The sequence below is a fragment of the Coffea arabica genome, chromosome 7e, assembly GCF_036785885.1.
Source record: "Coffea arabica cultivar ET-39 chromosome 7e, Coffea Arabica ET-39 HiFi, whole genome shotgun sequence".
Lineage (NCBI taxonomy): Eukaryota > Viridiplantae > Streptophyta > Magnoliopsida > Gentianales > Rubiaceae > Coffea > Coffea arabica.
Window position 1 is genome coordinate 6,268,420 of NC_092323.1, and position 24,459 is coordinate 6,292,878.

The 24,459-nt window shown below is 38.0% G+C and overlaps 4 protein-coding genes across 26 annotated transcripts; 2 read left to right on the forward strand and 2 right to left on the reverse strand.

Moving 5' to 3' along the window:
* Nucleotides 1–693: 693 nt before the first annotated feature.
* On the forward strand, nt 694–8,935 carry LOC113702176 (uncharacterized). Of its 18 annotated transcripts, none has more exons than XM_072059956.1 (9): nt 704–1,332; nt 1,852–2,724; nt 3,209–3,294; nt 3,883–3,989; nt 4,269–4,409; nt 4,556–4,782; nt 5,690–5,818; nt 7,955–8,093; nt 8,266–8,935. In XM_072059956.1, exons 1-4 carry the CDS (start codon nt 1,000–1,002, stop codon nt 3,929–3,931), a joined length of 1,341 nt encoding a protein of 446 aa, XP_071916057.1. In that variant the 5' UTR covers nt 704–999; the 3' UTR covers nt 3,932–3,989; nt 4,269–4,409; nt 4,556–4,782; nt 5,690–5,818; nt 7,955–8,093; nt 8,266–8,935. The 18 variants fall into 18 exon arrangements, with proteins under 18 accessions (XP_027079033.2, XP_071916057.1, XP_027079030.2 ...); XM_027223227.2 differs by lacking the exon at nt 3,883–3,989 and having other exon boundaries at nt 755–986; nt 1,109–1,332; XM_027223217.2 differs by lacking the exon at nt 3,883–3,989 and having other exon boundaries at nt 871–1,332; nt 8,266–8,407; nt 8,472–8,935.
* Nucleotides 5,188–8,576, reverse strand: LOC113702179 (protein CONSERVED IN THE GREEN LINEAGE AND DIATOMS 27, chloroplastic-like). 4 transcript variants are annotated; one of them, XM_027223233.2, is made up of 7 exons: nt 8,352–8,576; nt 7,939–8,091; nt 7,454–7,531; nt 6,852–6,947; nt 6,431–6,466; nt 5,915–6,096; nt 5,188–5,782 (listed from the first exon to the last, which is right to left on the reverse strand). In XM_027223233.2, exons 1-7 carry the CDS (start codon nt 8,574–8,576, stop codon nt 5,620–5,622), a joined length of 933 nt encoding a protein of 310 aa, XP_027079034.1. In that variant the 3' UTR covers nt 5,188–5,619. The 4 variants fall into 4 exon arrangements, with proteins under 4 accessions (XP_027079034.1, XP_027079035.1, XP_071916061.1 ...); XM_027223234.2 differs by lacking the exon at nt 7,454–7,531; XM_072059960.1 differs by lacking the exon at nt 6,431–6,466.
* Nucleotides 8,936–12,187: 3,252 nt separating the features above from the next.
* LOC113701475 (probable prolyl 4-hydroxylase 9) lies at nt 12,188–16,108 on the forward strand. Of its 2 annotated transcripts, none has more exons than XM_027222154.2 (9): nt 12,188–12,310; nt 12,430–12,616; nt 12,758–12,898; nt 13,303–13,460; nt 13,644–13,746; nt 14,153–14,248; nt 14,848–14,913; nt 15,003–15,122; nt 15,899–16,108. In XM_027222154.2, the coding sequence occupies exons 2-9, from the start codon at nt 12,476–12,478 to the stop codon at nt 15,983–15,985; spliced, it is 912 nt and encodes a 303-aa protein (XP_027077955.1). In that variant the 5' UTR covers nt 12,188–12,310; nt 12,430–12,475; the 3' UTR covers nt 15,986–16,108. The 2 variants fall into 2 exon arrangements, with proteins under 2 accessions (XP_027077955.1, XP_071914917.1); XM_072058816.1 differs by having other exon boundaries at nt 12,218–12,300.
* A 358-nt stretch (nt 16,109–16,466) lies between these two features.
* LOC113701473 (uncharacterized) lies at nt 16,467–22,614 on the reverse strand. 2 transcript variants are annotated; one of them, XR_003450918.2, is made up of 11 exons: nt 22,474–22,614; nt 21,567–21,710; nt 20,026–20,968; nt 19,766–19,916; nt 19,354–19,522; nt 18,884–19,142; nt 18,615–18,703; nt 17,665–17,847; nt 17,483–17,564; nt 17,293–17,377; nt 16,467–17,193 (listed from the first exon to the last, which is right to left on the reverse strand). XR_003450918.2 is itself a non-coding variant. In XM_027222152.2 (11 exons), exons 3-11 carry the CDS (start codon nt 20,228–20,230, stop codon nt 17,059–17,061), a joined length of 1,362 nt encoding a protein of 453 aa, XP_027077953.1. In that variant the 5' UTR covers nt 20,231–20,968; nt 21,567–21,710; nt 22,474–22,614; the 3' UTR covers nt 16,467–17,058. The 2 variants fall into 2 exon arrangements, 1 of the variants encoding a protein (XP_027077953.1); XM_027222152.2 differs by having other exon boundaries at nt 17,479–17,564.
* Nucleotides 22,615–24,459: the final 1,845 nt, after the last annotated feature.

Below are 24,459 nucleotides of genomic sequence, written 5' to 3' on the forward strand. Positions count from 1 at the left end.
GAAAGATATTAAGCAAGCATCCTATAAGATATGATAAGAAAAGCTTGTTTAATTGTGTATGTATGACTGACTATACGAGGACGCGACTCATTTTATGTTTTTCATATAAATTTCGCTCAGTTTCACAAGGAAGCGGAGGAAAATGACAAAATTAGGAAAGAATAGATTGTGGGGAGAGCGTTTGGGTAGGAGATTATTTGGAATAAAATTTTTTTAAAAAAATATATAATACTTTTTAATGTGATTTATGTGAAATGAAAAGATGATTAATATATATATATATATATATATATATATATATTTATGAATCAAGCAGATAAATTTGTTTAAATAATTCACTATTTAAACACGGTAAAAATCGACTGCATTGAGACCGAAAAAGCGAACGAGCTGGGTTATAATTGACATCCAAGCTACCTTACTCTAATAAGTAAAACCCTTCTCTATGCACCACACCACAGCAATTAATCGAAGCTGACTTGCCAACACACGCCTATGGCACACCTTGCAACCAACTTCGACAAGCAACTATCAAACCAAATGGAATAAAACCATCAAATGATAATGATAGAATCAACCATTTTTCCTTGGCTCAGTGGCCACCAGAGAAGGATGTAAGTCCCTCCTTGGACTGTAAGTGGAGGGTTCAAACCTTAAATTGGGCTCTAATCATGTCTGCATACCTACTAGCCCCTTACACACAAGCCTCCTTAGGCTTCCCTTCCTGTACCGACTCCTCATTTTTGTCTTGATATATTCTCCAACAAAAAAAGAAAAAAAGCGTGACAATCAACCGTGCAGAAAACAGCGCCTTCATTGGAAAACACAAAAACAGAAAAGAGGCGCGCCAACTTTGACGTCAAATAACTGCGCTTCATTCACTACTGTTTTGCTGGACCTTTGCCCCTTTTCGTGGATGCTGGACCATTACCAAGCCAGCCCGCTTCCCCAAACCAACCGGGGGGCCTCTATCACTGATTCTCCTTGTAATCGCTAGAAATGACGATTTTTACTGGATTCACCGCGAATAATAATAAACTGTACCGTTCTTGCCGACCGGCTCATTCAATTTGTGCTCACTATTACGTTATTAATTCTTTTTATCCAGCTATGACCGGAAGCCGGTGGCTAGGTTCCAGAACTGAGTCTGCTCCATCAGAGTTCCGGGGACCAAACGCCTACGATTTGCTCGGAGTTTCGCAGACCAGCTCATTAGCAGAAATCAAAGCTTCCTTTCATAAATTAGCCAAGGAGACCCACCCTGACCTTGCCGACTCACACACCTACTCTTCTGCCTCCAATCGGTTCATCCAAATTCTCGCTGCTTATGAGGTTATTTGTTTTTAATAGAAATAAACATCTTCTCTTTTAGTGCGATTTTCACACTCAGTTTACATTTGTCGTTCTGCTTGTTTTATTGCTGTGAATTTTTATTTTTTTTTGTGCTACATTTCTTGTTATGTACTAGGGTAGCTAGTGTAACTTTGGTGTAGTTGTCATTATGCTAGTGAAATGATCAATTTTGGTGATACAAATGATGTCACAAATCGAGATTCAAGTCATGAAGATTAGCATTTATTGCTAGTATTTTTCCGCAATGGATTGCAATCTGTTAAACTGCTGAATTCTTAGGCTTATGTTTACTGGACATAAAAATACAACTCGTATCAGTTCAAGGCAGAAGAATGAGAAAAAAAAATAAAGAAAGAAAGAGAGGGAAATTGATCCTACACTGGATAAATGCATCCTATTCTATCTTCAGTTTTAGAAGGCATTGAACTAAAATGTAGTTTCATCTCTAATGCAACATCAGGAGCTTGGATTTGACTTAGTTACGCTTGCTGAATCCAGATACTCTCAGATTGTGAGAGGAGGGCGCACTACGATCAATATCTATTGTCTCAAAGGGTGCTATTTCAAAGACTTCCTGGGCAGGGATCAGATATTTTTACCTATGAATCACACAGAACACCAGCTGGGCAGATGGAAGTTGTTGAATGGTTGAAATGGTATAGATATGCCGTAAGTGAGATTTTATCAGAGAAAAGGGTGGTCATAGGATCAGGATACCTTGATGTATTGGAGAGGGATTTCTATTCGGCAATGCATACAGCATATTATGGCCCAGAGATTGAGTGCTCAGATCTTCTTCCTGATTGTTTTGAAGCTGAGGAGAGGTCTCATTGTTGCACTCCTGAGGTGCTGCACTTGGTGTTCGGGCGAGATCTCTTTGGAATGGTTCGTATTACCAACCAGATTCCTGAAATATCACATGCTAAAAGGGAAAACTTGACATCTTTTGCATCAGATTTGTCTGAATCCATTCAGTATGCTGATGATCTAAAGAACTCCAGTATAACTGATGGGGGCACTTACCAGAAGCAAGCAACTGAATCTTGTTACAATACCTCGGATACATATAAAAATCTTGAATTATGTATAGGAGGAAGGCTGATTGCTGTGGCCAGAAGAGATCAACCGCAGAGCTTAGAAGGGAAACAGAACAAAGAGGATAGTATTCATGTTTATCTTACTTCACATGATGACTCTGTGGCTAGGAGTCAGGTGTCTGGCGAGTTTAATGATGTGGATTTTTCAGTTGGATACAGGATTCCACTGGGAACAATAACTGGACTTGGGACCAGCCCTGATGAAGGATCGTGCTATGTCTATGATAAGAGTGGTGCAAAAACCCATATTATCATGAAGCACAGAACTTTGCTCGTACGTGTGCTTTCTTCTTTTTGCATTTTCTCTTGCTATTAGTTTTCATCCTGGTAAAACATACTTTTTTAGGGGAATAAATTCCCCAGACATAAGCATTCGAATACATTTAAACATGTTAAATAATTCACATCCCTCTACTTCGATGGATTCATGTGCTGCATGGTAGTGAAGTCGCATTAGTACCTTACACAAAATGTTGTTTGGACCTCATTTCTGCTAGATAATTGCCGTTGAAGCTTTTAAGGGACAAAAGGCCCAGGTTTCAAGTCTTTGTATGCGACTGACAGCTTGATTGTGCATTGCTTGCATACTTCAGTTGCTTCTGCATATATGAAGTTCAATATACGAGGCTGCATACTATCTGCGGGAACTTCTGTGAAGGCATTTGAAAGTTCACATGCCTGAGCATTTTAATTCTGAGACTTCTTTCTTCTTTTTCTCTTTTTGTCTTTGATTATGTGTAAGAGGGGACTTCTTTCAGGTAAAACACATGCATTGGTATCGAGTAGGAGATAAAGCTTCAATGTGTGAATGTAGATGCACTAGGGCTCGGTTGCCACCAAGCAAGTAAGCCACATTCTGTCCTTTCAATTTAAATTTACAGAAGAGCCCTGATTATACGTCTGCTAGCATTAGAAGATAAACAGCATCTGTTCAATAGTTTCGTCAATTTGCTTATTTTCGTTAGAATAAGACTACAAGGTCCCTTCTCCTCATCCTTCCTTATGAAATCTTGAATAAATGATGGACATCTGGGAAGCACTCTGACTTCTTCCTGCTTTACATCTTGGTTAAAACAATTGATAGTCCATTATCTCAATAGATTTGCCCTACCTATTATGTCCTGTTTTCGTGCGGCATAAGACATGGATCAGAAGGATAGGTCTCTAACTTGGATTTTTTGAGCAGAGGGCTTCAACTTAGATTTTTGATAGTAAAGGTAACACGGCATGTACAATCTTCTTCTAATTTACATGTCTCCCTCCTACACTCAAATCGATGTATTTTATGTACCTTGAATGAAACTTTTGATAGCATTGCTTACCACTTTTGACTTGGAAGTTGGTGTGGTTAAAGCAGCATTGGTGCATGCTCTCTCTCTCTCTCTCCCCTCCCCCCCCCCCCCCCCCCCCTTTTTCATTTTTTTTTTTCCAGCAAGGGAGGGGCAGGACTTAAGAAGCTGGGAGGTGGCAGGGGGATTTGAACCCAGGACCTCTATTTCCCGGGGCTTCAATCACATGCTGTCTAATTTTCTCCTTTTGGTAGGAGTTTTTAAAATTTTTACTTTTATTTTTTGTAAATAGCAAGGAAAGGTTGCAGTTATATGCAGGTTGACAACATTTGCAATCTTTTATCTAGTCCATGCTTGTCCCACATCTTTTGAGCAGATTCTCATCTCTAAAAAGGATAATTCTTGGCCATTCTTTAGTATAATTACCCATTAAATAATGGCAGCTCAAATTTTTGTCTCTCTCTTCTCCTGTCCTTTACCACGCAAATCATTTTCCTGTGCTCAACAAATCTATGGTTCCTTCCATCAGATTTTGGCTATTCGAACCTCGCTGTGGCATGCATGACATTGGAGGCTGGTATGTCGAAACATATGGTAGGGATAAGAAGGCACGTACTGTACCATCCCAGAGACACTGGGATGGTTTGGATTCAAATGAACTGTTTGACAAGTATGTCTGTGATTTATGAGCCTAAATTTGATGTTTTATTTACTGTAATAGCAGTTTCCATGTTATATACCATAACTAAGTTAACAGGATCCACAAAACTTGAACTATACTGTTAATGCAGTTTTTGATTATATTGTTATCTGCAGGAGACTCCATCCAGCAATGTATTTGCTTGCTCTTGCCTATAGAAGTCTAGATATTGAAGATGCAAGGAGAAGGAAGAAAACCGTGAAGGATATTATTGAAACTAAAATGTTTAGAATTCTCAGCTGGTGCAAGAAACTAGCCTAAAAAAGTTGCCTAAGGCTTTCTCAAGTTGGAACTCGGAAGTGCCCATATCCAGAATCGTCATTGCATCATGCCTGATGTTTAGGTATTTAGTAACAAAAATTCATTGGAGTTCATTGGAATTTGGGAATCAAGAACAAAATATCATGAAAAGATCTCAGTCCTTATCTTGCTAAATTGGTTTGGTAATGATGATTCCATACAGAGAATGGGGTGACTTCCATGGTTTTTCTTTATAAAGATAATGATGAAGAGGCATAAACAGAAAGGAAATATCAAAGGAAAAGATAAACTTTATGCTGCCATTGCAATCTTAGTGAACAAATAAAGTTTTTTGTCTTCATTTTTTTCTTTCTCTGCTACAGTAATCAGAATGAAAGAGATCATACGATGGAAGGAATAGAGCTTAGTGAAGAAACAGAATGAGTACTAGCTTTTGTTCAGCTACAATTCCTATCAAAGATAAATTTCATATAGAGAAAATTTCAAGTTTGGGCTGTAAGGTTATGTTGATCTTATAGATTTAACTTGTCTTGTCTTTACATAGTTGAGCAGAATTATCTTTCCTCAAATAAGAGGGTGCCCCAAATAAAAGCTGGACCTTTTGTTTTTTCTTTGGGCTACTCATTGTCATCTCATAGCACTTGATATCATGGTATAAACATATATCATTGTGTTGTGACCAACTAATCTGAGTTTTTTAGTATGTCTTCATTCCCCCACTTCTGAAGATGGACACTTTTTAATGATCCCCAACCATCAGAGCAAAACAAATGCAATTGCATTTGTTTTTAATCTTTGCTATGTAAAGTTCAACCCAAAAAAAAAAACACTGGCCAAAGTTAATTCCTGCCTATGAAAGGACAATAACAGAAATATTGAGCAGTCTGAGAGTTGAACTGGTCTTCTCTTTTATATATTGTTATTTGAGTAGGTCTTCCCATTTGCAGTATTGCCCACCTGCTAATGCACGATAATACCTATCTCTGCAGTAGACTGGTCTTCCATCAGCAGCTTCTGCAGCAGCTGCTGCTAGATCATCATCATCTATGACTTCTACCGGCAACCGAAATAATTCCTCTTTCCTATGATTTTCTCGTGGAAATTTTATACAGAGGCAAGTAAGTGCATTTTTCTTCTACTCTACTGGATAATACTTTATTAAGTTTTTTGTATATTTGATTGGGAATGAGGGCTTAACTTTTGTGCTTGTTTACCTTATATTGTACTTTGTGTCAATCTTTGAAACTGAAACTTCGGTTGAGTTCTCCTTTGCTGAAAGTGTGTTCTGGATAAAATCTTCTACCGGTGTTGCAAATATAAATAAAAATACTGCTGCAACAAGTAACACCCCTGTCCCAACTAGTGTCTGTTTCAGCAACTGGATCACTGGTTTGACCTATATGCATAAATTTTCATAAGCTACAGAAAATTAGTGTATACCTCATAGAAACTTGCTAGATGGCTTTTAAGTATGAGAAGGTAGTCTAGAGTTATAGTCCATTCACTAAATTTAAGAAAACTTTGAAATCCTTCATTTTGATCGGGGTTGGATATGTTGTTGTTACTGGAGTTATAGTCCATGCATTAAAATTAAGAAAACTTTGAAATCCTTCATTTTGATAGGGGTTGGATATGTTGTTACGAGAAGTGCTATTTGACATATATTCTACTCAAAGTGCAATCAACTTCAGAGCGATTAAAAACACACTGCTTTACCATCGATGTGCTACCTTGTAAGAGCCGAGCAGTCTATCACGAGCCAGAATCTGCAAGAATTGATGATTATATAAGCTACTGTCGTTTCTGCTCTTCTAAAAACTTTTTGTGTGGTGATAAAGCTAGGGAATGTTAATTACCCCAAACCAAAAAAAAAAGGGTGGGAATGTTTTGAGTTTGACAGGTAACTGCATATAAGTCTTACAGGGTGCTATGTAGGAATACAATGATTTAACCTTGATACGCTAAGTTTGAAATACATTTCATGTATACTTTTCGACCTTGTTTTCCAGAGTACATTCAATCATGAACAATCAGCCCATTGCAGTCTCCTATTTTTGCTCTTGGCATGCATATGAGGTTTCATTCATTGACAAAATTCTTGGGTTTGATTTTCTTCAACTAGCATTTAAACTAGATAAAATAAGAACTCACCTCTGGTGGTTTTACCCACATTTGTCCATCATACCATCCGGTTTCTTCATAAGGTATGACCGCTGATAGAAGTCTGTCGCCTACATAACTCCATCCCTGTTGCATGCATAAATGGAAAATGTGATAGCTGGCTGAATTTTGTTGAGTCAAGAAGATCAATGAGATCATTAGAGTTTAGTGATATCCAGAAGGTCTAGTTTCAGTCAATCAGGTGAACTGAGTTGACTTATACTACAAAATCCAGATACTGTCAGTTTTCATCCCAGGTTAAGTAGCTTTATTGCTCAATCCTAGCAGGGAAAGCGGATTACTTGAAGTGAGATACTTAGGGAAGACATCTTTTATCGTTAAGAGATGGGAGAGAAAAAAGCATGCCACTGGCTGGCTAATATTAGCATGTAAAATGTTAATCAGTTTCGCATTGTATTTGCACAAAACTTCTTTGCTTGAATAGGGCCTTTCTTGTTGATTAAGGAGACTCTGTTGGGCAAAAGTGTCGAGTCAGATGATATCATATTTTCAAATAGTTGTGAAAGGAAGGAACTCTTTGTCCTAGTTTTCTGGCCAAAAGTCAGTGTGTTATGCACTCAAATAATCCATACCAGATAAATTCTGAGGACAATTAGTGAAACAAGAAAGAGAGTTCCTGTACTAGCCGCCAAGACAAAGCGTAAAGGATCCTGCAGAATAGCATAAGTGCAAGCAAGTTAGGTTAACAGAAGAGAGCAAATGAATCATGGCAGCTTTCTTTTCCTAACTGATTTCCTGGAGCATTTCAATTTCATACTCCTGTTGCGTATACTTGATAAAGATACTATATCATTAATAGTTGAAGCTTGCACAAATATCTGAGCTATGAAAACTCTTACAAAGGTTGCTAAGTTACCATGTGTGACTTTTAATTCAGAAATTTTAACCTATTTATTTGGGAAAATTAATACCATTCCCTTTGCGAAGTGAGAAGTCAAAAGAAATCTATGTACCTTGAAACTGGAACTGGACATGGGAATTGCATGTTTTCATAATTAAATTACAGTTAGAATCATAATCTTATGCTCAGGTAAGAATTTTTTCATAATTGCCTTACCTTTGCTGGATTGAAGCTTGCAGCTGCAATTGGCACTCCTAGAACTGTAAAAGTGACTAACCAGAGACCTCCAAGACGTAGGAAGAAGGACCCTGGACCCAATTCGGCCCACGAATATAAAGTAGAATCTTTCAGTGATGAGTATTCATTCACCTGTAAGCATAAATTGCATGATATTTTCAAGATTTAACCTCAAATCTTTCTGATATTACTGGACAATGAAGATGGAATTTCCAGTCCACTGAAGTCAATGTGGCAATACATGTCTAAATAACACAAACATCATCTTGAACTCAACTTTTCAGTTTGACTGTAGTTCTTATGCAGGGTTTAACTGAAAGCTAGAAGATTACGACAATCGGAACTCAGACAGGCATTTTCTCACTGCTCAACAAGTTATGGAAAAAACTTACCGGCCTTTGTTCATAGGGCACCTCAATTTCCAGCCCGGGGTCCCAACTTTGACCAGGTAATCCATTTTTGCCACCATTTGTCTCATCTTTAAGGGCTCTGATGATTGTCCTTCCCGACAGAATTTGGTGTCTGTTATAGTGGACTATCCATGACCTGCAGCTGCTGCCAACCTTGTGTTGTTGCAGACTCGGTACGGGAGAAAAACAAATGCTTAATCTGAGCATTTATTTGCTCGACTCGAGTTCCTGTCGAGTCAGAAAGAGCCTTGCTTCTGATTAGTATCCTGTGAATTTGGAGTGGAAGTAGAGAGATGTTCCGAGGTGTATAGTTAAGAGTTATGTGCAAATCTTTGACGACCATTCATTATTTACGTGGAGGAAGACGGTGCTAATTTGTGAATATGTTTATATAGTATGTCGCTTGATGGAGACAGGCATATCAATCCGGATGTGCCAACTTGTGCGCGACCCACTGGTTTGTTGTATAATTTGTATGCACAATTTTTCTATATTTATCTGTTAGCTTGTGCAACGGCTTAGGCTTGTCATATGGCGGCAGCGGTCGTGCACGCTGTTTCATGTTCCTTTCTCGCGTCTTCACGACCTAGGCGGGTGGGACTCGCGGAGAAGCCGACATTAAAATCGCTATCTTTGAACTAAACAGATCCTACCTCATTGCTTAAGGGCTGCTTTTCAAGGCAAAGAGTAGAAGAGTAAGAGTGGAAGAGGAGCATGAAAGCTTTTGCTTCAGATTTTGTTCAAATTGATGAATTTCAGACCAAAGAAGAAGAAAAACTATACGCTATTGTCACTTCTCATTTCTCGCACTTGAAATTTGTTAAGAAAAGTTATGATTGGCGAGGGGAAACGTAATTGAGTGGAGCGCTCTCTGTAGATTCGAAGCTCGAAATCCATGGATTTGAGTAAAATGTTCATGATGTCCGTCGGGTTAAGGGTCAAGGTGTTTAGATTAGGTAATATTTTAACACTGAATGCTACGTATTTCGGGAATAAATAGAAAAAAAAATAGTCATTGGGTGTAAAACTTTTTGTTTCTTCTAGAGCAGTATTGGATTTTCCATCATTTACGTAATTGCTTTTGGATTGGCAGAGAGCGGAGAATAGATCACATTGGACATATTAGCACGTTTAGATTGTGAGTTTTCATAAAAAGATTTTAAAAAATATTTCAAATCACATATTAATGTCACATATATGAAATTGCTATAGTATATTTGTATGAAAGAACTTAAAAAATTGCAATTTAAATGGGCACATTCAAGAGTATTTATTATAGTGGTAAATAAAAAGAGAGATTAAGAAAAGGGATAATTTCAGAAACCTCCCTTGAGGTTTCTAACAATTGCACTCGGCTCCCCTCAGATTTAAGAAATTACACTTAACTCGCTTGACATAGTAAAATATCTATAATGCCCTCCCAATAAGTAGACAATTTTAAATTTAAGACAATAAATTTACAAAACTTAAAAAAAAATCTATTTTTCTGTCTCTTGTCTATTTTCTAGCTAATATAACCTTTTTTTTATTATCTTCAGTTTTGTGGATATTAGTAAATTGAAATTACAAAATTTACAAATGAGGTAGACTATGGGTCAAACTAGAAGGAAATGAAAAGACTCACAGCGATAGAGAAATAAATAATGAAATTGATGATTGAAATAGGAAGAAGAACCAAACATGTGGAATTTGACATATTTTGTTTATTATTAAGAAAAACTTTTATAAAATTTCAATAATTACATAATGATTTGTTTCATTGAATTAGATTTTTTTATTATAATTTTATTGTGGAGGTAGAATTTATTCTCGACTTTAGAGATATTAATATTTTTAAAACCATAGGAGAATTGTAATGGTGGTTCTAGGTTAAATTAGCTTATATTGAAAAGATATTTGAGCATTGGTATTTAATTTGGGGGTATAAAATTGGTTGTCAATGTGGTTTTGTGTTTTTTTTCTTCGTAGAAAGTATTGATATTGTATATACAACTTGAGATCTTTTAGATGGTTACTTGATTTAGAACTTATGTTTCGATGGTTGTTAGAGATTTAGCTTGTTGATTTATACAAAATGTAGAAGAAAATGATTGAATATACTATTTTTCTTTCTTAGTTTTGTACAAAAGGGCAATTTAAGATTTTTGAAAGAAAATCTAAATTCTTGGACCTACATTGTTACTAAACAGTAAAAGTAGGGGAGATATGTGTAATTTTTAAAAACTGAGGGGAGCTCTTTGTAATTGTGAGAAACCTCAGGAGAGGTTTGTGAAATTATCCCTTAAGAAAAAGCCTCCGCCGGGTGGGATAATGAGTGGTGATTGGTTGGTTGATAGAAAGCAATGCGTGGGATCATCCATCACATTCACCATTCATTCGTTCATTCAGATTCGGTCAGTCATTCACGCTGAGTAATGGGACTCCACGTGAGGTTGCACCTGAACTGTACGGTGGCCAAAAAAATCCACCATTCCCGCCTCAAGTTAGCCTTAGCCCCCGGTTGTGGTCTTTTGGTCTTTTCATTTTCCGCCATTGCCAGTTGTGATTTATTTGTGTGTGGTGCTGGGAAGGGGAGTTTAAATTCAACTACCAAAAAATCCGCTCCGTTTGGATTAGCTGTTTTTGGAGATATTTTTAAAAAATTTTATTGTAACAGTATATATGAAAAATTTTTACTGTAAAAATTTGTTGAAATATTTAAAATATTATATGAATTAGATGTTTTTTGAGTTATTGTGTATTACTGTAGCATTGCACTTGAAAAACATGTTTTTGAAAAAATGATCAACCCAAACAGTTTCATACTAAAGATTTTCTTTCATTAAAAAAAATAAGGGTCTATTTAATGAGTGTATATATTTTTTTGGGAAAGGATAGAAGATCTAATAAGTGTGCTCGACTACTCATTTAGGTGTTAGCTTTTTGAAGATTTCAAATTAATTAAGTGTATATAAATAATGAAAGTTAATAATTATTAATGTGCATATAATTGGAGTGAAATTTAAATGCATAACTTACTAAATGGACTATTTGTCGGACCAGTTAAAAAAGAATTCGAAAAATAAATGCTAGAAATCGATGAACATGAAGACAGGAATGCTGTGAATCGATTGATTTTTTATTATAAATAAGCAATATATATAGTACTACTAATTTATTAGGAATATACTGTTGCAGTGCTACTTTCACTGACCCCGGGGTTTTATTTGGGGGCGTTTTTGGTGTGGGGGCGGCGGCCGGGAGGAGGAGGAGTCGAATGGAAAGCTAACGTCGTACATAGAGCTGTTAATCGAGCCGAGTATTTGGCTGTCGAGCTCGACTCGAGTTTAATTCGAGCCGAGCTCGACTCGAGCTCGTTAGGAAAACGAGCTTTAAAATGTGTTCGAACTCGGCTCGTTAAATGTACATGTGGCTCGAGTTCGAGCTCGAGCTCGACTCGTTTATCACAAATGAGTCGAGCTTCACGAGCTCGAGTTCGAGCTCGTGCAAATTAACCTTAATAAAAAATTATAATTTATAATTTTTATAATTTTGATTTCTAAAATGACAAATATGCCCTTCATTAACGAGCTCTAACGAGCTACTCGAGTATCAAACGAGCCGAGCTTACTCGGCTCGTTAACTAAACGAGCATGTTTCGAGCTCGAGCTCGACTCGTTAACCAAAATTAACGAGCCGAGCTCGAGTCTTAATGAGCCGAGCTCTAACGAGCTTTCGAGCTACTCGATTGACTTAACAGTTCTACTCGTACACGTATTACTGTGCTAAGTTTGGTAACAAAAAATAAATTCGCGAAATTACTAAAAATAAAAGAAGAAGAGAATTCCCGCCGTGTAAACAAAGAAGTCACATCCTCCACTCCAGTGCTGCACCCGCTCGCTCACTCACACCTTGAATTTTCAAGTTCCTTGTCGATTTCTTTCCCTTCAAAGTCTCATCTGGTCCATCCTCATATCTGTTTCAACTCAAATTTCTTTTCTTATTTATCATTATCTTTTTCTTTTGCCTTTCTATTTGATCAAAATTTTTGAAGGAAGCCTCTGAATTCTGTCCAATCCAGCTATAAGAGAAGATCGATACTTGATCGGTCAATTCGAATTTTGGTGATGAAGAACAGTAGGGGAGGCAAAACTGTAGGGAGCAGCGGCGGAGGAACTTGGCGGAGCCTAGGGCTACCTTTAGTCTTCCTCTTGTGCCTATTTTTCTTCCTTGCCGGCTTCTTCGGTTCTACTCTTTTCTCTCAACCGGTTCTCTCTCTATATTTGCTTAAAATTATAGTTATAGTTTTTTTTTTTTTGCTGTTAGTGATGATATATGGTATACGTGATGCGTCTCTCTCTTTCTATGGTCGATTTCGTAGTGGCGATTGATTGATGAATTTATTGCAGGATGAGTGGAGTGCACAGTCTCGGCTTAGGCCAAGGGTGCTGGAGGCGATGGGTGACCAATTGGAGGAGGAAAACAGAGGCTTCGATCCATTGCCCCATGGCCACTCTGGCGAGGGCTCTCTAACTTCCATTCCCTTTCAGGTACCCAAAAATCCGCTGCATCTTCTTATATCCTCCGTATCTTGTGTTTTTGCAAGTTCTGTTTGCCAAAAATGATCTTACGGAGAGACGGAGAGGGAGGTAGTAAAAATTTGTATTTCATTTCTTCCATTGATTGAAACAGAGAATTTTTAATTGGTCTGATATAGGTTTCTTATGCAAATAATTCACACCATGAACTTCTCCTTGATGGATTGTTGAAGCCCAGAAAATGACAAGTCTAGGATTGCATCTGTTTAATTTTGACCTTTTTACTTCTATACCTGTAAATGAGGAGTTGATCCTTTGCTTTGACAGATCAATCTTGTCTTCAATTTTGTACCTGGCTCAGCGATTGGAGCCCTTTTTTGTTTTTATTATATTTATTATTAAAATTTTCATGCTAGGTGTTAAGCTGGAATCCACGAGCATTGTACTTCCCCAACTTTGCAACTGCAGAACAATGTCATACTATAGTTACTAGGGCAAAGGCTGATCTCCAGCCATCTACCTTAGCTCTTCGTGATGGAGAAACTGAAGAAAGTACCAAGGGAATCAGGACAAGGTAAATAGTAAGTTTGTTAAAATGCAAATTCACTGATAAATTTGATCTCCGTGCTAGCTTTTCCTTTCTCCTTTTCAGTATCATTTATGAGTTTGAAAAGTAGTGAACTTTGTTGTCTTCTCTTAGGCAACAGCGGGCAAATATACGGAAACTGATAACATCTTGTGGTTTTTTGTGAATTAGTTCTGGAATGTTTATAAGTGCATCTGAAGACAAAACAGGGACTTTGGCCCTCATTGAGGAAAAAATCGCTAAGGTGACAATGATCCCAAGGAGTCATGGAGAGGTAATTTTTAACTTGAGATGTTTCCTTCTTTCTCTACCCCCTCCCCTAAGCCATGTGCAAGCAGTTTTGACATTTGAGCCCAGTAAATGATTTTTTTAAAAATCAAATCTGTAGTTTTTATCAGCCTTACAGAGGTCTTATTCCGTTTTATGGCAGACAATTGCCAAAGTGTTTAGATCTTTGAAATGCAATTCAAAGACGTGCATTTAGATCTTTGAAAGCCAAAAGTGTTTTTTGGCTATATTCAAATCTTTAAATGACTAAGCATATGATTTGACCCATTTTCAGTCTCAATATTTTCTTGCTTAATGTTGTCTGATTATCTTCTCTGTTGAATTAGTTGACCTTTGATTTCAGGTCAATTCTAAAACTGTGTGAGTAATGCAAGGATGTAAAAATGTTTCAGGCATTTAATGTCTTGCGGTACGAGATAGGTCAAAGATACCATTCTCATTATGATGCATTCAATTCTGCTGAATATGGTCCACAGAAGAGCCAAAGGGTACGAAAACAATATATTTTCAATCAATCTTCTTTCCAGTTTGAACTCTGTTTCTCATGCAAGCAGAATTTTAATTATTATTGAGGCCTCGGGCAAGTGGGCATTTTGGACTCGGGAGTAGCTCGAAAGAATAATATGTTTGCCTCCTAAATCCTGCTGCATCAGCACTCCCATGCTCACCCACACCCCGGAGAAAAGACCAACCCTTTGACTTCTGAATCAAAGCAAAATAGATACAAACTGCAATTAAATTAGTTCAGTTTGGTGCAACTCTAATAATCTTGTGCATAACTATGCAGTATGAAGTTGCAGAACCATCGAGAGAATATTTTACAATGCATAGTCCGTCTCCGTCTAATCAAACTCTATTTTATAATTTATGGAACACATGCCTGCAGCTACTTTCCAGTTTCCACCTGATGTCCTATAGAATTGCTTCCTTTGTCAGGACTGTTGCTTTCTTCACCTTTCTGTGTCTCCACATTCAAATAAAAATTGCTTAGAGAGTTCTTCATCTCTATGTTCTACTTGCTCTTTCAATCCTTTTGCGAATTCTTGATCAGGCTCTTAATGGTATATCCCTTATTTAATTTTCTCAGGTTGCTTCTTTTTTGCTGTATTTATCTGATGTTGAGGAAGGTGGGGAAACCATGTTCCCTTTTGAGGTAAGTTCAAGCCCACGGTGATTTCCCTTCTCTTGCCTGCTTCTTTCCTTGTATCTCAGTCTGCAGTATATGAATGCTTTAATTTGCAGAATGGGGTGAACATGGATGCTAGTTATGATTATCGAAACTGCATAGGTTTGAAAGTGAAACCACACCGAGGGGATGGACTGCTGTTTTACTCACTTTTCCCAAATGGTACAATTGATCCTGTAAGTTCTTCTGGATGTCACTAGCTTACCTAAATTGCTAATTTTTTCACGGGTGGGGATAGTTGAGTTTGAGTCTTTCCTTCAAATCCATTGTGCAATGATGTGAAAATTGGTTTTTTGACTGGAAACGATCAAACTAGTATAATTAAACATTCAATGGAGTCTATTTACTTTATTTCCTTTATCATGACAAAACAGATTTTGTCTGTACGTTTTTACAATGAACATTATTGTTAAGCGATGGCAACTACCTGGAAACAAGGGAAAACGCATATGGATATATGCATTTGCTGCAATGCCTCCAAACTAGTACTATCTACCTGGTGCCTAAGACCCAATGGGTTCTTGTATTTAGAGAAATGCTGTTTAAAGCATACAAAATCTGTGTTTTTAAATCCTTTAGCAGAAGAAAATAGTAATTGTTTTAGATTACTATATATGCTTATGGAGCGCATTAGCGACATAGTAGATGAAATAAATAAACAGGTGTATCTGGAAAACAGGAGACTACTCTTTGATCCATAAATCCTGGTTTAAAGCTGCGTTAAAAAGGCAGCTAGTAGCTTGCGGCACCATGAGTCCCTTGTATTATCAAAAATGTGATGTTGCACCACAATATAAAAGTTGATGTCTTCAATAAAATGGCCGCTTGTTTCCCTCATTCCGGCTTCCATTCAGTTGCATGTATCATGCTCATAAGAGACAAGATAGTTCTTGTTCTCATATTTATTTGTTTCATGAGTTGTAATTTGTATTTTGTCTCCCCATTTTCCCAGGCCTCACTTCATGGGAGCTGTCCCGTAATTCGAGGGGAAAAGTGGGTGGCCACAAAATGGATCAGGGATCAAGAACAGGATGATTAGGCGTTTGTAACTGTGTTTCAAAAAGTTATTACTGTCGAGGAATGTCAAGCAAGTTTTGCAGTAAATATACCCATATTCTTTGTTTTCTAATTTAAGAAGAGATACAAAATCCTTTTTCTGCTCTCCTTATATTGCGGTGAGATGGGCATGGATCTACTGATTGTCAGAGCGCACCCTGTTTACAGCATCTTGTACATCACGAGCTGGAAACCTTTTTACACTAGCTGATATTGAACTTCGACAAAAACAAGACGCTGGGATGAGCGAATTTATATCATCATCTATGGACCCCTGCGAATCACACTATTATGCCGACTGCATGCTCTCCTACATATTCATCACATGATAGCGCCTGTTAGCAATAACTGTTGTGTATTTCTTGCAATCTCAATGGTTCAAGGTTGGAGTTGCTTCTCAGGGGAAAAAAATGAAGCTCGGAAATTACTCAATGGATTCTTGGTACGGTCACTCGGATATCCCCTTGAACAAATAAATAGTAGGTCGCTCGGCATTCTTCCCAAACATTATATTGCATGAGTTAGCTTACATCTAAAATATGGCTACACTCATTTCCTCCAGTACAAAACGTAAACAGCGAACTTCCAACAAAATGAAACCTCTCTCCCCTTTTTGGAACTTTACAGCTTTCTATAAGACGAATAACCAAAAGCAGGATTACAACCGGAACATCATCTCTCTCGCGAAAGTGGTTGGGCACTGGAAGATTCATGGCACCTTCTTGCGGATTTCGCTTGATTTTCTAGATCATGCATATCTTGAGAACCATCACCGAATAATAAAACGCGGAGCTAATCAAAGCATGCTTCGTTTTGATTCTAATGCACCAGCCCTTTACTCTACCCAGTGGAAGGAATTCAAATTGGAATTCACAAAGCTCAATATCAAGCCCACAAATAATCTCCTATTGTGTTCTTTGGACTTTCACTCATTCCTTCATTTTTCAGTCATTCAGCAGGCAAGTAATCGAGAAGGGTCTAATTTCCATCTGTTTAAGAATGACTGATGATGCAGGACTGCTCAAATAAGTGATCTGGCAAGAATGTGCATATACATCACAACTTGTGCCAATTTTGGTAGAGTTGCTTCCCTGGCCGCTTTAACATATACATGCAGCCAGCAGCTGAGAATAGACCAAAAGCAGCAAATGCAATAATCGTTGAATTTGCAACAGTGCGATAATAACCTCTCTGCAGGATTACCAAGCAAAAATGGACCTTTCAATCATGAGAACTAAGAATAAAAACAAATAATATTTGGCCTGGGAAAAATAATATTACAGGACCTACTTGCACCAGAAATAACAAGAACACCATGTTAGCAGGAGCTTGAGATAGAGTTATCATTCCTCCACGAAGTTCATTTGGTACATACCTGTGAAAGCCATAAAAATAAAAAGTTAATGTAAAATCATTGCTCTGATGCAAGACAGATAGACACTGTCATATATTAATCATAATAGAACACAAAGTTACATGCTTCTCAATCTGGCAAGTGATGGCAAAACAACACCAACGCAAGCATGAAACAAGAAGAACAGTACTAGGAGAACACCAACGTCCTGAAAAAGAATAAACAAAAAGCAATGTGCATTTAGCAGCAAGCTTTGTATATGTATAACATTTACTTCTTCAGACAGTCAAGTTTTAAAAGGAACATACCTGATAATCATAAGCTACAACAGATAAAAGGAGGCCCATGACAGGAAGCACGTATATTAAACATTCCTCTATCCTAAGTGATATCGTTCCATTATACAACCAGGGAACTGCAGTGCTTCCTAGCATTCTTGCCCCCATCAAACAAGGATATATTAATCCTAATTGTACCTCTCTGCCATCAGCCTTCAATGTGAAAAATTAAAAATTCAACACTAATCAAAAGCTAATTGCAAGAGGGATGAAAAAGAAAGTGAAAGAAAAGATACAAACAGGTTAGATCGTAATAACAATCAACTTTATAAGCCATAAGGTAATCATGTTTTAGGTTAAAAAGCAAAACTCCCACTAAACTATTTTTTTTCCCCAGAAAAAGATCTAAACTGGTCCAAATGCTATAGTTGTCAAACTTAAGTTTTTCAACCATGAAACAAATCACGTAAGTTTTGAAAACACAAACTGTGACCATTCATGGAAAAATTGTGATTCATCTATAACATCTTTGAACAACAAATCCGATCACTTGATTACTTTAATATGTTAATTAAAGACTTAAATATAAAATGCCGCATCAACCTTAGAATGAAAAGCTTTCTCCAAAATTGATCTCGCCCAATTTTGAGAGGTCAGGAAGAATTGGAGCTTTTTGCTGTAGTGGTAAATGGCAATCTATCAACAACTAGAACTTACAGCATCTAATGATTAAGCTATCATTCTCAAGAAACTTGGAAGAGAAAGTAAAGAACTCATCCACAGCTTCCATATTAGAAGATCGCCACAGTTTCAACAATATGACATATTACTATGCTGCATATAATTCATCTCAAACAGAAGGAAAATTAAATTAACTAAAGTATAATTACCAGATATACTTGGTACTATGTATGTCAGAAAGTTGGGGAAAGATAAGAAGAAATTAGGTTTCTTTGTACAAAATTGCAACAGTAGCTTACCACAATTGTTGGAGCCCAGAGAACCCAGAAAACTGCAATAGAGAGGTGTACACAAACTTGTGACCATGATAGCAACCATACCCTTTTATCTAGCAAGAAAGGAAATTCATCATTGACAAGAAGATATTTGATGAATAACAGACCACCGTATGTGCATGGGCGTCACTTCATTGTTCTCAAGTATTCAATCTCAACAAATAATTTGAACTATCTTAAGCAAAACAATTTCAATATATCCATGGCCCTATGTAACTATCAGCACAATTTACCTGAAAAGATATGTGTCTGGAACGAAATCCAATAGTCACTACAACTGGCTGTTCGTGGATTTTCCTTGAATCCCCGAGCAACATGAAGGATACATATAATTGCTAGAACCACAGCTGCATTGTAAGGAGAAAGTATGGATTTATCCCTGTTGCCTCCAATCAACCAATTCCCAAGGAACTGGCTGCAGATGAATGATGCAGATTCAATAAAAGTCATTAACCAAAACATGTCGTTTAACGTATCTTGCCTCTGGCCCAGCTGCAGAGTGTGAGTAAGTGTAATCATTAGTTGAGTAGCAGCAGACACAGAATCTATCAGAAAAAATGCAGTCCTCACTCCTCATGCAATAGGATGGGTAAACTCGACAATGTTCAATAATACAACCTTTAGACTACAGGACACCAAATTAACGAGCAGAGGTGGCATTCATGCGATTAGAAAAGTTGTAAACAAGACTTGGAAGACGAACCTTATCATGCTCGAAGACCATCCATGCCTCAAAACTGAAGGAAAATATAGAAGAGGCAAGAGAAAGACAGAAGCTTGTGAAGCATAAGCTTGGATGTGTGAGGAAGCTTTTGAATATAGAAACAAGGAGATGCAGGGTGTAAAATAGCAAGCAAACGTTCCTTGGACCCCTGCATAAACAGAGTCATTGAGAGTAATCACATCAATGTGGAGCAAAATGCCGCACCAGAAAGTATAACCGTAATTGGGCCAATAAGCAGTTTGATGACTGATTAATAAACATGATGATTTTCCTCAAAAACCAAAAATAAGCAAACTTGCAGAAGTTTTAAGCATCCCCCACCACCCCATATAACAATCTAAGAAAAGAAGAGCACCAAACAAATTCAGGCAGTGCAAGAGAGCAGGCTTACATCAAATCAGAAAGCACGCCTAAGAAAGTACCGATACAGAGTGAGGCAGCGCATCCCGCGCACACATACGGCAGCGTTTGCTCCTTACTAACTCCTCCGTAATAGTGTTCCCATTCGTACTCCCCGAACACCGTCCCCAAGCCCTCCATCACTAGTTTATCATTCAAAAAATAAACCAGTAATAACAGTCAGTCGGATTAAGCAATGAAACGAGAATTGGAGACTCGGAAGAAAAAAGGTAAAGGTGAGCGATGGATCACCGGAGGAGAGTGAAAAAAGGAGAAGGAAACTTCTTTGGAAACGGAAGAAAGCTGATGAGGATTGGGCGTGATCGAAGACTGTAGTGGGTGCCGCTCTGCCGGAGTAATGAGGGCAGAAATAGATGGAAGCGAAGCATGATATTAGCGTGAATAGGTAGAGCGCTTTATTGGGTTCCCAAACCTCGCTCTCCTCCACCACTCCCATTTTTGTTATTTTACGGTTGCCGTCTCAAAGACGAGTCTTAGGCCGACGAGACGAGAGTACTTCTGCTAGTAGTAGGAATTTGTCGACGGAGTAATTGTTTTAGCAGAGGTCACCGGCGGTCCGGCGGGATGTTAATTAATTAATTTAGCATAAAATTGCAAGCAGACAATCCCAGATCTGAATGAAATTCGGATCGGATGCTTTCAAGTGAGTTTGGGACGTTGGGCCAAGGCCCAATTTAATTACTAACTAACTTGGATGAAAACATGTTTGAGGGTCTTTTGGATTTTGTGGTCGTAGTTCCTTAGAAGCACAAATTAATACAGAATCTCACGAGTTCCACAGCTGTAAAACGACATGGTACATTACTTTGACATGCCAGATTCATTCATTCATTCGTAAATGCAAAGAAGTCATAAGAAAAGGGCGGCAGTTTTTAAGGATGTTAAAAAGTGTTGTTTCTGGTGAAAAATACTAGCAGCACAAATGATTTGCATTTAATATGTAAAGCTAGCAAATGAATTAGTGAATACTACTACTGTTACTACCATAAAAGGTATAGTAATAATCAAATCATGATGGATAAGGCGGAATCAGTTTTTGATTTACAAACACATGCAGTTCTCCCTAAAATCCTCTGTTGAAATCAAGATTGGAGTAAAAGTACTAGAAACTGCAGCCCTCCGCGTGATCAGCTACAGGCATCAGAAAGGCCTCTCACTTTTTTATGATTTTGTCCTGGGATTCAAAGCAAAAAACCTTCATCAGGCTCACAAAAATGCACAAAATACAAGGGGCCCAAAAAGAAAAACGGAGTAAAATTAGCTAGCTCTAGTCCAACTACTTCCTCGAGCAAGCCAGGAAGTCATTGCCAGGCAAACAAGAAGTTGCTATTCTCAGTTTCTCAGCATTATGTAGCCTATAAGAAATGTATTGTCACATCAGTTTCAGTTACGCAGCCTGTGTAGAATTATGTCACAGATATTGAACAGAGAAATCAGGCCCCTGATAGATTTGCTTCTATTGAGTGACGGTTACTCTCGATTAAAATTTTGTCCTTTCGCGTCGTAGCTTGTAAGTAAGTGGAATAGTTAATCAAGTTCTTTTGACCAGCATTTGCTCAATCAAATCGATGCAGTTTCTGGACTGACTTCCATTTTTAGCACCGAATTAATTCAACAATTTGGAAGCTGTCCCCTTTTGAAAAGCTAGTTTATTTCCATCAAAGGCAACAAGATCGCTAAATTTAACAAACCCGTGATCTATCCTGTCACTGAGATTAAAGCACATGTAAATGGACATCAGAAAGGCAATCATTTGGAGAGATCTCAGTTACCTCCCATTCAGGTATGCTTGCTGACAGAAGGGCCATATACCGTTCCATTGCCATTTCTGAGCTCATGTCACCCAGCTTTTGCCAAGCATTCCTACCATACCAAAATGAATCCACCGTAGTTCAGTTCAAAAACGGCTACTGGTCCTATTCCAAAATAAAAACCTTACAAGTTGTCAAACCTGAATAACATCAGAAAGGCGTACAAGAAGTCTAAGCCGATTTTAGTTAAGTTAAAGAAGACGGAGTCGGACAAACGAACGTGCTACTAATTTTCACGTGATTCTTCATGCTGCCCTATCAATAGTCAATACGAACACTGATACGTGCAATTCAATTTAGAAACAGCGCAACCAAAACTGTGAAAAAGAAGAGAAAGAAGCTGAACAGGAAGTCGTAAAAGCAATATAAGACTCTCGGATTCCATGATCAGTTGAACGGAACTAGTTAACATTCAAGCAAAACAGTGCTGGAAAAACAGGGAATCAGAATAGAATGCAAGGCGGGTATGTCTCATGTCAAATAATGGCAACTCATACTACTTGTTTAAGAGGTTTGGAAGATGGGGTATGTCTCATGTCAAATGGTGCCAACTCATACTGCTGGGCTTCCACTTCAGTGTTAAATTACTGCAACTGTTTGTTAATGCTTCCTACACAATAATGCGTCCAGACAAAGCCACGTTCTAGTTCTGTTAATTTTGAAAACATTAGCATTCTACTAGACATGCAGCATTCCGTCCTAGGTGCTTTCTCCCTGGTCCCTTCAGTCGTGTTTATCTTTCATCGTCCAAATTCTTCTAAGAGAGTCAACAAAAGATAACCCGACACTATACGAGACTAGAAATTTGTTAATAATTCCTTGAAACAAATAGCTGATGTAAAAGATCATAAGGTAAGGTTAATACTACCACTTAGCACGAGCCGAAACCTTCAATGCCATTGGCTGTGGCCCGTGGCAAGTTCCTTCCATGGCAACCCTGTGAAGCCCGTAAAGCTGCATCCTTGTATTGCCATCAATACGATCAGCATTGCCCTTGGAACCAATAAAAGCCACTGCTGCATCAAAATGCTTCTCCAGCTCACTTCTCTCTATCCCTTCCCAATCATCAAACAGCCCCTCTTCTGATTCTTCCACCCCCACCTGATCATTAGATTCATTGCCCTCACTCCTCTCAGTGCTCTGTGCTGCATCCCTCTCTGTTTCTTGACTATGTTTATTCTCCAAAACCTCACAAATTTCCTCATCCTTGCCCTCCCTCACCTCAAATTCTTCCCTTAAACTCAGTGCCACATAAGCTTCTTCAACTAGGCTTTGTAGTTCTTCTTCAGTTTCCTGGGGCATTGGCCTCGATTCAGAACATTCATCAACTTCTTCTTTTTCTTTAATATCCTCACCGCCACCGACACCGACACTATCTTTTTCTTCCCTCGCCTCTTGTACTAGTACGTTTTCGACAACTCCACCAAGAGCTTCATCGTTGGTGTTATTATCTTTCTTTTCTTGTTTCAGCTCGTTCCCTTCACCATCAACACTGTGAACTTCTCCCGACATCACTGCTTGAAACCCAGAATTCCCAAGATTTCTTTCTTGTCTAATATCAAAAACCCCAGGATATTTTTCGCCAACATGCTCCAAAAACCCAGCTTTATAAATAAAAACATCGTTTCTTGAATTGCACGTAACATTGGTGATATCTTCAGCAGAACTCGAACGAAGCTTAGACAGAATAAAATAAACAACCATCGTGAGGGATGCAGAAAAAGCCAAGTCCTGAAAAAACCCAGCCACCATCCTGTGTAAGTGTGACAGAGGGAAAAAAAAACCAGAGGAGAATTGTGGCGATTACAAGCCGGAAATTTGATGCAACAAAAATACTGGGAGGGGGGGTTAGGATTTGGCAGAGGCAGAAGGAGAGCACTAGAGTATATTCTACTCAAAATTGAAATTGTTGCCGTGGGTGGGTCCACAGTGTTGGCGAGGCTTCACAAACACAAAAGCTGCTTGTCCGAAAACGATCCTCTTTGCCTATTATTATATTATTTAAAGCGGTTTAGAGTACGGAAAACACGAAAGTGCGGTACCAAGAAACACCACTTTCCTATTTTATCCATGTATTGAGTAAATCCATCCATTTACTATGATTTGCCATTAGCAGTCTTGTCTTTTCTTCTTTTGACACCTGTATCTTACCGTGGATTTTGTTTTCCCCTTTTCTTCTCTTCTTGTTGATGTTTCTTGGCGAAGTTGGTCTTGTCTTTCCGCCGCTTTCCTTGCTTGGAATTTTGCTTCTTCACCTTTTCATTCATGATTTTTAGATTTTTTTTCTTATCAAGACACAATTCAATCCAAGGGACTTCTCCTCTTACACTCCAAATAGAAACTCAAACCAGTGTAGACAATTGCATGGATCTATATTGTTGTATTTTGCAATAGTATATAGTGCATTTAAGGCTTTTTTTTTCAAGGCAAAGTGCATTTAAGAATTGAATCTCAAAATTTTTGTTGTTTCAATCATTAAACCGTCTCGTTAACAATTATCAAAGAAACATGTGATGAAAGCTATTGTATACCAATTTTGATCATGCCTATAGAGTTATATACATGTTTAATCCACCCCCTGTGCCCCACACTCCTCAATAGACGACTAGAGTTGTGATTATGAAGAATATATCTTTAGGAAAAATATAATTTTGGTCCCAAAGTTTGGCTCGAGAGTAGGGATGGCAACGGGGCGGGCACCCGTCCCGCGGGGGTTACCCGCCCCGCAACCCGTTTGAAAAAATATATATATGTACATAATTATATATATAATGATATTATCAATTATACTACTAATTATACATGTCTATTAATAAAAATTATTAATTATTTATACTAAATTTATTAATACATT

Coding starts and splice junctions, on each gene's coding strand:
- LOC113702176 (XM_072059952.1), top strand. CDS start 1,000: ATGACGATTTTTACTGGATTCACCGCGAATAATAATAAACTGTACCGT. Junction 1,333..1,851: donor AAATTCTCGCTGCTTATGAG/GTTATTTGTTTT, acceptor TGCTGAATCCAG/ATACTCTCAGATTGTGAGAG. Junction 2,725..3,208: donor TGAAGCACAGAACTTTGCTC/GTACGTGTGCTT, acceptor GACTTCTTTCAG/GTAAAACACATGCATTGGTA.
- LOC113702179 (XM_027223233.2), bottom strand. CDS start 8,576: ATGCTCAGATTAAGCATTTGTTTTTCTCCCGTACCGAGTCTGCAACAA. Junction 8,092..8,351: donor TGCCCTATGAACAAAGGCCG/GTAAGTTTTTTC, acceptor TTATGCTTACAG/GTGAATGAATACTCATCACT. Junction 6,467..6,851: donor TGTGGGTAAAACCACCAGAG/GTGAGTTCTTAT, acceptor CAATTCTTGCAG/ATTCTGGCTCGTGATAGACT.
- LOC113701475 (XM_027222154.2), top strand. CDS start 12,476: ATGAAGAACAGTAGGGGAGGCAAAACTGTAGGGAGCAGCGGCGGAGGA. Junction 14,914..15,002: donor AAACCATGTTCCCTTTTGAG/GTAAGTTCAAGC, acceptor TTTAATTTGCAG/AATGGGGTGAACATGGATGC. Junction 15,123..15,898: donor CAAATGGTACAATTGATCCT/GTAAGTTCTTCT, acceptor CCATTTTCCCAG/GCCTCACTTCATGGGAGCTG.
- LOC113701473 (XM_027222152.2), bottom strand. CDS start 20,230: ATGGGAGTGGTGGAGGAGAGCGAGGTTTGGGAACCCAATAAAGCGCTC. Junction 19,917..20,025: donor CCTTTTTTCACTCTCCTCCG/GTGATCCATCGC, acceptor ATGATAAACTAG/TGATGGAGGGCTTGGGGACG. Junction 17,848..18,614: donor TCTGGGCTCCAACAATTGTG/GTAAGCTACTGT, acceptor TTCACATTGAAG/GCTGATGGCAGAGAGGTACA.